This window comes from Macaca thibetana, chromosome 11, assembly GCF_024542745.1.
Source record: "Macaca thibetana thibetana isolate TM-01 chromosome 11, ASM2454274v1, whole genome shotgun sequence".
In the NCBI taxonomy this organism is placed as follows: Eukaryota; Metazoa; Chordata; class Mammalia; order Primates; family Cercopithecidae; genus Macaca; species Macaca thibetana.
Window position 1 is genome coordinate 7267954 of NC_065588.1, and position 12993 is coordinate 7280946.

The 12993-nt window shown below is 49.7% G+C and overlaps 1 protein-coding gene across 1 annotated transcript; it reads right to left on the bottom strand.

Annotated features, from left to right (window-relative positions):
* On the bottom strand, nucleotides 1–12741 carry LOC126930487 (complement C1r subcomponent-like). The gene is given in 16 exon segments (XM_050747559.1): nucleotides 1–80; nucleotides 83–691; nucleotides 1404–1480; nucleotides 3094–3202; nucleotides 3205–3237; nucleotides 3616–3694; nucleotides 5802–5923; nucleotides 6031–6182; nucleotides 6507–6699; nucleotides 6783–6842; nucleotides 7160–7246; nucleotides 7573–7841; nucleotides 11955–12021; nucleotides 12200–12293; nucleotides 12376–12498; nucleotides 12736–12741. Coding segments are annotated over 16 exon segments (2160 nt in total).
* Nucleotides 12742–12993: the final 252 nt, after the last annotated feature.

Sequence of the window (12993 nt, forward strand, 5' to 3'; positions counted from 1 at the left end):
TCAAATTGGACCAGCCCAGAAGGGGCTAGAAGGGATCCTGGGATCAGTGTTCCGGTCCCTTATTGCAAAAACGCCCCCATATCCCCCTGGCAGGCATCCTGCTTCAGAGATGGGTGCCCAGCACAGAACATGTTTTGAGAGAACACATCCAGCCTATTCTTTCCCCGGAGCCAGGTCTCACAGTCCTTTCGATTAGCTACGGGCAGACGGACAAACCTGAGGTCATGAGCAATCTTCTCCTCCATGACCCCAAAGCCACTGACGTAGCCCATCAAGCCCAGGTCATAGAAGGTCTCGTTGTCAGGGAGGCAGATGGGGAGGAGGTTGGGACCCAGGGTGACACTATTTTCCAGCTCCAGCAGGGCGATGTCCCCCTCAAAATTGTGGGACTCATCCTGACGGTAGTCCGGGTGGATGCTAACCCTGCGGATGGGGTGACTTGCCAGCTTCATGAGCTCTTCTACATTTGTATGGCCCAGGAACACATCCAAAGGGACATTGCTTTGTGCATCATGTTCCTTGGGATACAGGGTGTGGGCAGCCGTGAGGATCCAGCGGTCGCCCAGCAGGGTCCCGCCCCTGTGCCCGTGGATGTTGGTGAACACCTGCCAGGGGAAGTTGCCCATCTTGGCTTTTTGCCCTCCGATGATGCGCTGCCTCTGTTCCACGGGGTTCATGGGCTTCCCACACACTGAGGGAGAGAGAGGGAAGACAAGGGCAAGTCAGCTCCGGGTCTCCCACCTCTTCCTTCTGCGGCCAGCCAGCTCCCCGTTTGCCCTCTCTTTTTGACTTGTCTCTTTTCTCTTTCTCCTCCCATCTCCACACTTCCTTCATTGGCCTATTGACAGGCTCTTCTCCTTGTTTTTGTTTTTATTTTTGTTTTTTGAGACTCCTTGCTCTGTGGCCCAGGCTGGGGTGCAGTGGCGTGATATCAGCTCACTGCAACCTTTGCCTGCCGAGTTCAAGCAATTCTTGTCCCTCAGCCACTCTAGTAGCTGGGACTACAGGTATGTGCCACCATGCTTGGCTAATTTTTGTATTTTCAATAGAGGCTGGGTTTCACCATGTTGGCCAGGCTGGTCTCGAACTCCTAACCTCAGGTGATCTGCCTGCCTCGGCCTCCCAAAGTGCTGGGATTACAGGTGTGAGCCACCACGTCTTGCCCCTTGTTCTTGTTTATTTCTTCCCGGGGTGTCTTCCGTTGTTTTTATTCTCTGATTTCCCATCTGCTTAGTGAAAATGCCGGCATTTCGGGACTGAATTCAGCACTCTTCCCCTCTCTCTCTTTCTCCTGGTATGTTCCCCTCTCCTCTCCTCTGTCTCCTTTTTCTGGGCCATGCTGCTTCTGAGGACTTTCAGGCTGCTAACGATCCTGAGGATGGCCCCAGAGGGTTTCCACTCACCTGGCAAGCACCGAGGAATCTTCCCTTCCTTCTTTTCATTCTTCCAAATGCCCTGTGCTGTGCAGGTGTACACCCCCGAGGGCAGAGGAGGCAAGAATCAAGTTGGGAGGTGATGGGTAAGAAAATTAGGTTGCAGAGGCCAGCAAGTACTGAGTGTGCTCGACGGGGAGAGGGGTAGGGAGGAACAACATGGCAAGGGCCAAAGGTCAAAGGCTCAACTCTAGAAGGAAAAAATGTCAAGTGTTCAGAGGCTCTAGACCTATATTTTGTTTTAATGTCAAGTAAAAAAATCGGAATGCTTAACCATTAATATATGTTTGCTGTGATCCCTGTTTGTGAAAGTAGACATAAAAACCAGAAGGAATGTATCAAAATCTTATCAGTGATTGCGTCTTAGTCGTGGAATCATAGATGATAATTGTAGCTACGTCTTCTGATTGCTGAAAATGTGCCATGCTTCTTACTTTATCTGCATGATCTCATTTAAACACTATAGTGACACTTGCAGGTGTGTGTTATTATCCTCATTGTGGATGAGCAGGCTGAGCTTAAATAATTTGCACAGGGTCACATAACTTCTAAGTGCCAGAACCAAGGTGCAAGAGGTTTTCTGACTCCAAAGTTCAGCTCTTAATGAATACCATTTATAATCCAGATTTTTTTCCTTTTTTTCTGTTTCAAACCTATAATGCATGTGATTTCTAATATTTAAAAAAAGTTTGAAAAATACCCACTAATAAGTGAGAGTCATTTAGTGAAACTAAGTGCAAAAATCACAACCAGGTTGAGAGGGGAGAATGGAGAGGGGAGTTTCACTGAGTTAGCTGTAGTGGTCATGATGGTGGCAAAGACTGTGGTGTCAGTGTTGGTGGTGATGGTGGTGTTGATGTTGGTAATGATGGTGGCAATCGTGATGTCGATGTTGATGATGACAGTGGTGTTGTTAATGGTGGTATTGTTAATGGTGTTAATGGTGGTGGTGGTATTGGTGGTGATGATGGTGTTGGTAATGGTGATGGTGGTAATGGTGGTGGTGATGGTAGTGTTGGTGTTGGCAATGGTGGTGGTGGTGATAGTGGTGTTGTAATGGTGGTGGTGATCATGGTAGTGTTGACAATGGTGTTGGTTATGATGATAGTGGTGATGGTGGTGATGGTGGTGTTAGTGTTGGTGGTGATGACGATGTTGGTAATGGTGGTGATGATGGTGTTGGTAGTGTTGATGGTGGCACTGGTGTTAGTAATGGTGGTGATAGTGGTGTTGGTAATGGTGGTAATAATGGTAGTGGTGATGGTGGTGTTGGTAATGGTAATGGTATCGATTGTGGTGATGGCAGTGATGGTGGTGATTGTGCTGGCATTGATGCTATTGGTAGTGTTGCTTGTGTTGTTACTGGTAGTGGTGGTGATGGCAATGATGGTAGCAGTGGGGATGTGGTGGAGGCAGTGGTGGTAGTGGGGATGATGTGGTGACAGTGAGCTGTTTATGTGATTTGAATCTTTTCTTTGCATCAGCTCCTCCTTCTTCAAACCTACTAGCTTCCTCTTTGCGCTACAATTCAGGCCCCTGAAGCCAGTGCCCTGGCAGATACCTTAATATGCATTCCCTAGGGATTCTACTGGGAGAAATCTCAGAGGATACCCCAAGGGGATGGAAGGGAGAAAATTTCCATTTGCGTTAGTCCCTACTTTGCTCAGACTCCCTGCTGCCAGCCCTGGTCTGCATCTTGTAATATGGCTCGTGGCAGTAGTACTGGATACAGGCCTTGTAGGTACTCACCCCCATTGTGGTGGTGTAATGGAAGGCAGATTTCGGGGCTGCCCACAATCCTTGACTTGGAGAGAACACAGGGCAGGGTGAGAGCTGAGAAAGACTGTGCTGGAACTTTAGTGGTGAGAGTGTGAGTTGTCTACCTGAGAGCACATTGAGAGGCTTAGAAAAAATAGTCAGTGGCGAGGGCCCTTACAACGGACAGGAGTTGGGTGGTGTGAAATTCAGTTCTGGGTAGAGCCCATCCATCCCATTGAGATGAGGGCTCACTGATTCCTGAGATGGGCCATAGGCATCAAAGGACAAGTCTCTTTGACCCTCATCCAAGGGTGAGGGTCTGTTGGAAAGAGGCTTAGTCTGGACCCCTCCTTCTTTCTTGGCCCAGGTCCTCAAGGTTGGAGGTGGGAAGTCCCCAGGATCATATCCCTGAATTGTGACTTACTGTTGCATCTGGGCATGGCACGATGCCATGTGCCATCATCCTGGCAGACAGCTGTGAAGGAGTGTGGCACCTGGTTCCCCTGTTGAGCAGAGGAACAGGCGCCATCAGTGCCAAGAGGCAATGCAGGTCCCTTTCCTGCCCTTCCCACACAGGAGTGGGAGGCAATACAAAGACATCTCTCAGCTCCCCCATGGATGTGGCTCCTTCTTCCTTCTCCCCAGCCTGTTACAGACAGGAGCACTGAGCTACACTGCAGCAAGTCAGAGCGGGACTAATTGATAGACCCGATCATCCTCTCTCTAGACTGTGGCCCGTTCCCACTGAGGTCCAATTGAATCCCACAATTTGTAATTTAAAAAATCACAAGCCACGTTTGAGTGTTTTTTGTATCAAAACAAAAGCCTGTGCTCCAGGGCAGAACCATGTTTCTCTGGCAGGAGTCCCCTGCCTCCAGGCCTGCAGCACTTTCTCTCTCCTGGGTTGCAGTTTTCCTAAGGACAGAGGCCTTCCCTGAAATCCTAGAGCCACCTCACCCCGTTGAAAGGTGCTGGAGACGTTGATGTATGTGAAGTGCTGTTGCTGTTGAGCAGGGACAAGACTAGGAAATGGCAGTCTTTGAAATGAAAAGTTACTGGACAATATGAATGAGTTTTACTAAGACCAAAAACTGGCCAAGTGCGGTGGCTTACGCCTGTAATCCCAGCACTCTAGGGGGCTGAGGCAGGTGGATCACTTTACGCCAGGAGTTTGAGTCAAGTCTGGGAAAATTGAGAAACCCTATCTCTACCAAAAATACAAAAATTAGCCGGGCACGGTGGCACTTGCCTGTAATTCCAGCAACTCCGGTGGCTGAGGTACCTGAGTAGCTTGAATCCAGGAGCATCGCTTGAACCTGGGAGGCGGAGTTCACAGTGAGCTGAGATCATGCCACTGCCTGGGTGACAGAGCAAGACTGTCTCAAAAACAAAATAAACCCAAAAAGACCAAAAATCATCCCATAGAGTTAGCTCTGGTTGCAAAAGAATGTGTGTGAGAACTAGACCGTCTGAGTAAAATGTAGGTAATGTGAGAAACGGTGTGACTTGCTTTAAATTCTATGTTGTGAATGACATGTGCAAAAGTAAGGGCAGTGGGTGGTGTAGGCAAGGGAGGGTTGTAATATGAGCAAAGAGGTTGTTGGTCTCCAGTCCTCTGGACCCAGGACACCCACCTAATTCTCCTGATGGAGATGGAAGCACCTTGGAGTAAAGAACAATGCATCAGATGAACTCGACTTGATGCAACATTCATATGTGAACTCCACAAAGGCTGTGTGACTATGTGGGTTTCTTTTTACTGAACCTCCCACATCTAGGACAGTGCCTGACAGTAGACCCTTACAATGTGCATTAAATGAATTAACTATGACTTAAGGACATGTCATAGGTCTCGTCTTTGATTCTGATTGTCTTCCGTGTGGACCTATTGAGCAACGAAGGGATGTTCAGTCTTGGGTCTCTGTCCAGAGAGACAGATAATTTTTAGTTTACCAGCTTTTGTGAGATTGATCCATGGATAAAACCATATTCCTTCCTGAATCTTCAGATCTGAGGACACGACGGTGGGCCCAGGGTGAGACCACTCACATGTGTAAAAGAGCCCTGGAGCATGAGGCAGGAGATTGGGGTCCTAGTCCCTGCCGTAGACAATCACTACGTGGTGTTGATGAGTCACTACATTTCTACCCTGACTTTCCAGTTCCTTCAGCTTTCTTGATTATTGGATGAGGGCAATAGTTCTTAAACTTGGCTGCACGTTAGAATCACCGGGTAGCTTTAAATAGTCTTGTTGCTCAGGCTCTACTCCAGATCAATGGAATGAGAGTCTCTGCTGGGGGCCCTTGACTTCAGTATTTATTGATTGATTGATTTTTATTTTTTAGAGACAGAGTCTGGCTATATTGCTCAAGCTGGAGTGCAGTGGCTATTCACAGGGGTCTTGTATGATTGGGCTCAAGCAATCTTCCAGGATTGTAAACTCTCTGTTTTAAGTGTGCAGCAAGTTGGAGAGCTGGTGGACCAGGAGACTCTTCCAGCTGAAATGCCTATGACTCTAGCTGGGGTGAGACTAAATCCTCTGTGAACACACCATCTGAATTCCCCCTGGGATGCTGGGCCGGCTCTCTCCCCTCAGCCCTGGGCTCTTACCTCTATGAGCTGGTAGCCTAGCTTGCAGGTAGCAATGAAGTAGTCACTGAATTGGTACTGAGGCTGCAGGTTCTGGATGACAGTGAACTCGTCTAGGGTCTTGGGCTGGGGACACTTGATGACTATTGGGGAGACCAGAGGGCGTATTTATTTCAGAGCCACCTGCCCTTCCTTCTTCCCACTTTTTCTCCATTGCTGGCCATCGAGGGAGGCCCCCAGGGAGCCTTACCCTCGGTGGTGTAGGGCAGCCTCCAGCTCCGGCTGTCCCCCGACTCATCTGTGAAGAACAGCAGATCCACAGCATTGCTGCTGGTGTCAAATTCAGGGGGCCTTTGCTTCCCACAGAACTCGCCAATGTTCTTCCCGTTGGCATAGATCTGGTAGGGGAGGAGGGTTTTTTTTTTTTGTTTGTTTGTTTGTTTTCCAGCTTGGACATTTTTACACAGGGCCAACTGTGTAGTAGCCTGGTGGCCAGGGTGGTGGTGGTGATGAAATCCTGCCTTATGTGTGTTTTCAGGGGAAGGTGGAAAGGGATCCCTACAACCCAATTCCAGTTATGTGGGAACTTGCCCAGCCCATGGGTGATGTTGGCCAACTCCTGCCCCAGCTGGCCAGGGGATCCAGGAAGAAGTTGAGACAAGAGGAGCTAAGTGCAGACGGAAGGGAGGAGAAGGGGTCTTTCAGGGGTAGGACGGCTGTATCTGTAGCTGGTCATAGGGGCAGTGTACTTGCTGGTGGTCATCAATTTCAAAAGGCTCCACGAACTTGAGGTGCGGGGTGAGGCCCCGCTCTACCCGGATGCTGTAGTTGCAGTGCAGGTCAGCGGGGTAGGACCGGGGGTACTCCAGGCTGGAGATGTAGCCCGATGCCTCCATGTACAGCTCGCTGCTGCACTCAGCTGTGAGAACAGAGACGCAGGGCATCATGGGGCCACTCTGGCTGGCTCAACCCCTGCCTCCCTGCTACACCACTCTGGCTCACCCTGGCAGGAATACCTGTCCTTCTGAAGCTCATAGCCTGGACGGCAGGAACAGAAGTAGCCTCCAGGCTGGGCGCGGTGGCTCAAGCCTGTAATCCCAGCACTTTGGGAGGCCGAGACGGGCGGATCATGAGGTCAGGAGATCGAGACCATCCTGGCTAACATGGTGAAACCCCGTCTCTACTAAAAAATACAAAAAACTAGCCAGGCGAGGTGGCGGGTGCCTGTAGTCCCAGCTACTCGGGAGGCTGAGGCAGGAGAATGGCGTAAACCCAGGAGGCGGAGCTTGCAGTGAGCTGAGATCCGGCCACTGCACTCCAGCCTGGGCTACAGAGCGAGACTCCATCTCAAAAAAAAAAAAAAAAAAAAAAGAAGTAGCCTCCAAAGTAGTTGTTACACAGGTGCTGGCACTGGGGCTGGGGGTCCCTCTCCCCTGATTTGCTCTGGGAAGCACATTCATCAAGGTCTGGAAGGCATTCAGGAAGGAGGGTTAAGCTCCTGCTGGGAGACCAGAGTAGGGGCTCTGACCTTAGGGAGGTCACTCACCAGAGGCCTAAAGACAAAGGCATCTTTAGGCCACCTGAATCTCCAGGCCAGGCCTCTCCAATGCTCTCTAGGGACTGCTCCATGGGGACAGATCCCAGGTTGACAGGCCTTGTTAGGAAAAGCTCTCTTGAGGGGAGGAACAAGGAAAGCCAGGCTTTCAGCTTCTTTGGATTCAAGATTCCCTTTCTTGGCCTCCATTCAATGTGGCTGAGGTCCGAGAAAAGGGATCCCTGGGGGGCTACTCACCCACAGCTTGGTAGTAGGCCAGGAAGCCCTTGTAGAACATGATGGTCCCATTCTCCTCGTTGGAGAAGTCTGTGTAGAAGGTCAGCAGCATCTTGTTCCCTTGAGACAAAAATTCCTTTTTTCCTGGGGGGTTGCCCAGTGGAGAACCCAGTTGCCCACAGAACCTCCCCAGGTTTTTCGTATCAGCAGAGATCTGGTGGAAGAAGGACAAGGAGTAGGAAGAAGACCTGTTGTGGAGTGGCACACGTGGTGGCTCAGTGATGGTCCTCCTGGTCTCGCCGAGAGTGAATCATGCACCACATCGGCTCTGCTGGTCACTACCTGCTGGGTTCGGCTACTGCAAACTTCCCCATGTGACTTTCAACTGTTCCCCAAGTCTCCCACTGACTCACTCTTTGCGTGTTGTCCTGCACTGGGTACCTCACCCCTTCCCTGTTTTCTGCTCCTCTGGCAGGTTTCAGGTCATTCTCCATCCCCACCTCCTGCGGCCTATTCCCCTGGGGTCCTGGTTGTCTGTACCCAGCCTTTCCCCTCCCCTCATTCCCTGAGCCCAGACATGTCTACTTTATTTTCTGCCTTCCGATTCCACCTAGGCTTAATGAAACCATTCACACCTTGAGTGCCTCCTTATGCCCTTGGCTGAACATGAGCCCTGAAGCCCACCAGTCTCAGTGTCAGGAGGCATGGCCTTGTCCCTCTTCCTTCCTCCTCAAAGCCTCCTCAACCTCTTTTTGCCCCTGCCAGCAAACACCCTCCCCCAGCACTGCACACTCACCAATTCCTCTGGGTGGGGAAGATGTTCCGTTTTCATGTTATGTTGGAGGCCAAAAGAGTGAGGGTGGTGATCAACTCAGTATACCACTGGAGGCTACATGAGTAAACAGCAAACTCTTCTCATAAATGCAGGATGTTGGCAAACTGACACACTGCATCTGCTGCCCAGAAGGAATGCTGAGGGCAGCCACGCCCCAAGTGTAGTGTTTCTTGTGAGTATCTACAGGGCGCATCTGAAGCCTGTTAGTAATAATATAAACCTGTGATCAGTCAAGCAGCCAACCAATTGTTACCTCCTCCTCCCTGCTCATTCTACCCAATAAATGTGAAGGGCTGTGGAAGCTCGGGGTCTGCTGCTGTTGCTCACTAGAGCAGGGAGCTCTCTTCTTCTTCCCCTGGCCTCTTTCTTTAAAACAGTTTGTTTTGTCTTAAGTTTTCATTTCTACATTTGTCCTCCTTTGTTCAGTCTTGTAATGATGGACTCAAGTAGTAACATTAGTAACTGTTGTAGTGATGGTCTCAAGTAGTAATTGTGGCAGTCAGTTAGAAGTGGCGCCCAAACAGGGACAATCAAGGACAAACAGGGACCTGAAGAGGCCTGCAGGGACAAATAGAGATTAGTAGGGATAAATAGAAATGAATAGAGATAAATAGAGACAAATGGAGATAGGTAGGGACTTGCAGGAACTTGTAGGAACTAACAGGGACCATAGGGACAGACAGGGACAGATAGGGATAAAGAAAGACTAGAAAAGACTGGCAGAAACTTGCAGGGACAGACAGAGACAGATAGGGTCCTATAGGGACTTGAGTGAGGACAGTCTGCTGGAGCAGAAAAACTAAAGCCCAGAAAAACCTAAAACCTAAAACCTACCAGACGAATGAGAAACCCCATTACAAGTCTGCCAGCAGCAATATAAGATCAGTGCTCTAAAGTGGTACAGAGAACAGGAAGTTTTTGAATCAGGGTAACATAGGGAAGAATTTGGTTATTTCTTTTCTCTTTTGTTTGGAGTTTGGTAAGTACCATCTTTTTGTTATTATTTCAGGGTTTGAGCTAATTTTTTGTCGCACCTACAGCACCTATTGAGGGTGGTGAACAGGAGAGGGAGGATAAAAACTGGCTTGAACCGTCTGCTTTTGTGACTACAGAAAGGCTAACTTTGGCTTTGGCTTTCATGGATTGTGGACATGTGCTGGCACCTGTGAGATGTGCAGAGGACTTGGGAGGTTTTCTCAGCTTGTCAAGATGTGGGAACCGAGCTTCCTTGCTCTGCAGTGTTGACTCAGGCAATGGCTAATTTGGTAGCTGACAGATCTAAAGGAAGCCAAGGGTTAAGCCCTAAAGTGAGAAAGTGTTATAAGTGTAGAAAAATTGGATGTTTTAAAGGAGAATGCCGTCAGACCTCTGGGCAGAAGCGATCTGATAACATAGTTCTCCTCTCAACAGAAAAAAACGCTAGGCCTTTGCTCTCATTGCAATAAAGGAAATCATTGGGCTAATCAATACCACTCAAAGTTTCATCAAAATGGCACCCCCCCCCACCCCTGTTGGGAAATGAGAAGGGGGCCTGGACCTGGGCACCTCAAACAATGAGGGCATTCCCTGTCTGGGTTGCAACTCCCTTTTCAGGGGTGGGTTTCTGGAGACTCATTGATTCCAGCTCCCTCCAGTAGCAGAAACACCTGTAAGCGCAGGATTCGATCTCCCAGTCAGAGAACGAGTTACATTAGTTGGAGGAGACAAACACACGAAGATTCCCACTGGTTTTGGGGACCTTTGCCAGCAGGACACATGGGATTAATTTTAGGCAAAAGTCATCTTAACTTACAGGGCATTGCTGTGGTTCCGGGAGTTATTGATTTGGATTACAAACCAGAAACTCAGGTAGTGGTAATGGCATAAGATCTTTGGGTTTTTGAACCAGGGAGAACATATTGCTCAATTGTTGCTTATCCCCTATAAATTGCACCCTTCTCCACGAAAGGAGAAACAAGGGAATCAGGGATTTGGAAGTACAACTACACAGGAAATTTATCTATCACAACCCATGGCATCTAATAGACCCACTTATTCAGTGTAAATTGAAGAAAGTTTTGTGGGCTTATGGATATGGGAGCAAGAGATTGGTCTCTTGTGGTAATAGATCTTGAAGATTGTTTTCTTTGCTGTGCTATTGCACGAGAAGGATAAGCCTTGATTTGCTTTCTTTGTGCCTTCTGTTGATTGGAAAGAGCCTGTCTCATTATCAGTGGAACGTTTTACCCCGCAGTAATTAACCAAAGAGGCAGACGCTGAGTTACAGCTTGTGGAGCAGATGCTTCAGCAACAGCATGCCTCCTGGCTCCAGCCACAAAAGCCTTTGCTTTTGTTTCGGTTGATTTACTAACTGCGGATGAGGGTATGCTTGTGTTTTCACAGGAAATGAACAAACCGTGTGGGTGCCCCAAGGTGTGTGAGACCATGGAACCAGAGACTGGAGAGACCCATGGATCCCAGCTGTGGGCCTGGCTCCTGCAGTGCGAGCCATGAGCCGGTTGAATCTGAATGTGAAGATGGAACAAACCACCAACGGCAATTGAAGGCTGCACAGCCTGGAATTGCCTTTACTAAATTAATTCAAAAACAAAAAGGGAGAGATGTTGGAGGCTGAAAGAGTGAGGGTGGTGATCAACTCAGTATACCACTGGAGGCTACATGAGTAAACAGCAAACTCTTCTCATAAATGCAGGATGTTGGCAAACTGACACACTGCATCTGCTGCCCAGAAGGAATGCTGAGGGCAGTCATGCCCCAAGCGTTTCTTGTGATTATCTACAGGGCATATCTGAAGCCTGTTAGAAATAATGTGAACCAGCCAGGTGCGGTGGCTCACTCCTGCAATCCCAGCACTTTGGGAGGCCGAGGCGGGTGGATCACGAGGTCAGGAGATTGAGACCATCCTGGCTAACATGGTGAAACCCCGTCTCTACTAAAAAATACAAAAAATTAGCCACGTGTGGTGGCGGGCACCTGTAGTCCCAGCTGCTGGGGAGGCTGAGGCAGGAGAATGGTGTGAACCCGGGAGGCGGAGCTTGCAGTGAGCCGCAACAGTGCAAGACTCCGTCTCAAAAAAAAAAAAAAATAATAATATGAACCTGTAATCAATCAAGCAGCTGACCAATCTTTATCTCCTCCTCCCTGCTCATTCTACCCAATAAATACGAAGGGCTGTGGAAGCTCGGGGTCTGTGGCCTTTGTTCACTAGAAGCAGGGAGCTCTCTTCTTCTTCCCTTGGTCTCTTTCTTTAAAACAGTTTCTTTTGTCTTAAATTTTCATTTCTATGTTTGTCCTCCTTTGTTCAGTCTCATAATGATGGTCTCAAGTAGTAACATCAGTAACTGTTGTAGTGACTGTCTCAAGTAGTAACTCTCTCAAGTAGTAACTGTGGCAGTCAGCCACAATCTTATTCCTGCATACCTCCTACCTCCGGGGGTCTCCTGGGAATGGTAGTTATTGGACCTTCGCAGGCTCTGCTTGAGCCCGGAATCTCATTTTTACTGGATAGAGAAAGATGGGCCAGGGAAGGTACCCTTGGTTGTCACAGAGGTGAGGGTTCTGAGCCTACTGTCCTTGCTGAAGACTATTCCCGTGCTGCCAGAGCACACATTTCTCCTCCTCATGTCCCTGTGTTCCTGTTGAGGCAGGCAGCCATGCCAGTCTTCTCCTTGGAGACAGGGAAGCTGAGGCACGGTGGTTTCCCAAAGGCTCTCAGCTAGACAGCAGATGGGGAAGGTTTTCTTGTCTCAGTGGACAGTGAATTTCCTGAGTGGGTCCTGTCCCCTTCTCTGTGCTTCTCCCCTCAGTGCTCACTGAGGGCCTCTTCACCAGTGAGTGCCCCGTCCAGGGCAACCCTTGGCTCTAAGAGATGCAGTCGGCCATCAGCTCTTGTGGGGCTGGGCTGTGTCTGGGGGTGTGCATGCCATACAGATCCCAGATCCCAGAGGGTCCCGTTTTGTCTCCGCTCTGCCTGCCCATCCTGCCCCTACCTCAACATAGTCATAGGAGCAGCCTTCAGAAGGCTCCAGGTCAAAGTGCTGGAAGACGAGCTTCACCCCGTATCCTGTGGGGACTGTGATCATAGTGGTTGTTTCAAAGCTGTTGGGGTAAGGCTTGGGGAACAGAGGGGAAGTCACCTCCCCAAATAACCTCTGAGGGATGAGAATGGGATTTCTTGGCCTTTGGAATAGGGTTGAGGCTAGGAGGTACAAGAGCCACCTGCCAAAACAAAAGAGTGTCTGGAGCTGGAGGGGTTCAGCACTCTTGCCATGTGGGCAGTGGCCATGGCAGGGGATGAGATGGCCATACTGCTGGGCATCCTCCTCCTCTCTGCCCACTCTGGACCTCACCGACATGTTCTCAGCAGGGGTGCCTGGGTGGGGAGGGCGGCCTTTGCAGCTGCTGCATTGGGTCACTCCCCAGGGCAGTGTCCAGTCCAGAGGCCACGACGCTCCCCTCACACTCCCTTTCCAGCCTCCTCCCCTGCCGGCCCCATCCCTCCCCTCCCCTTCCAGGAATAGGACTGGCTTGGGACCAGTTAATGGAGGGTGAGGGTTTCCACCCATGGGTCTCTGAAAGGGCTCCCACAGGTTCAGTAAGAGCGTCTG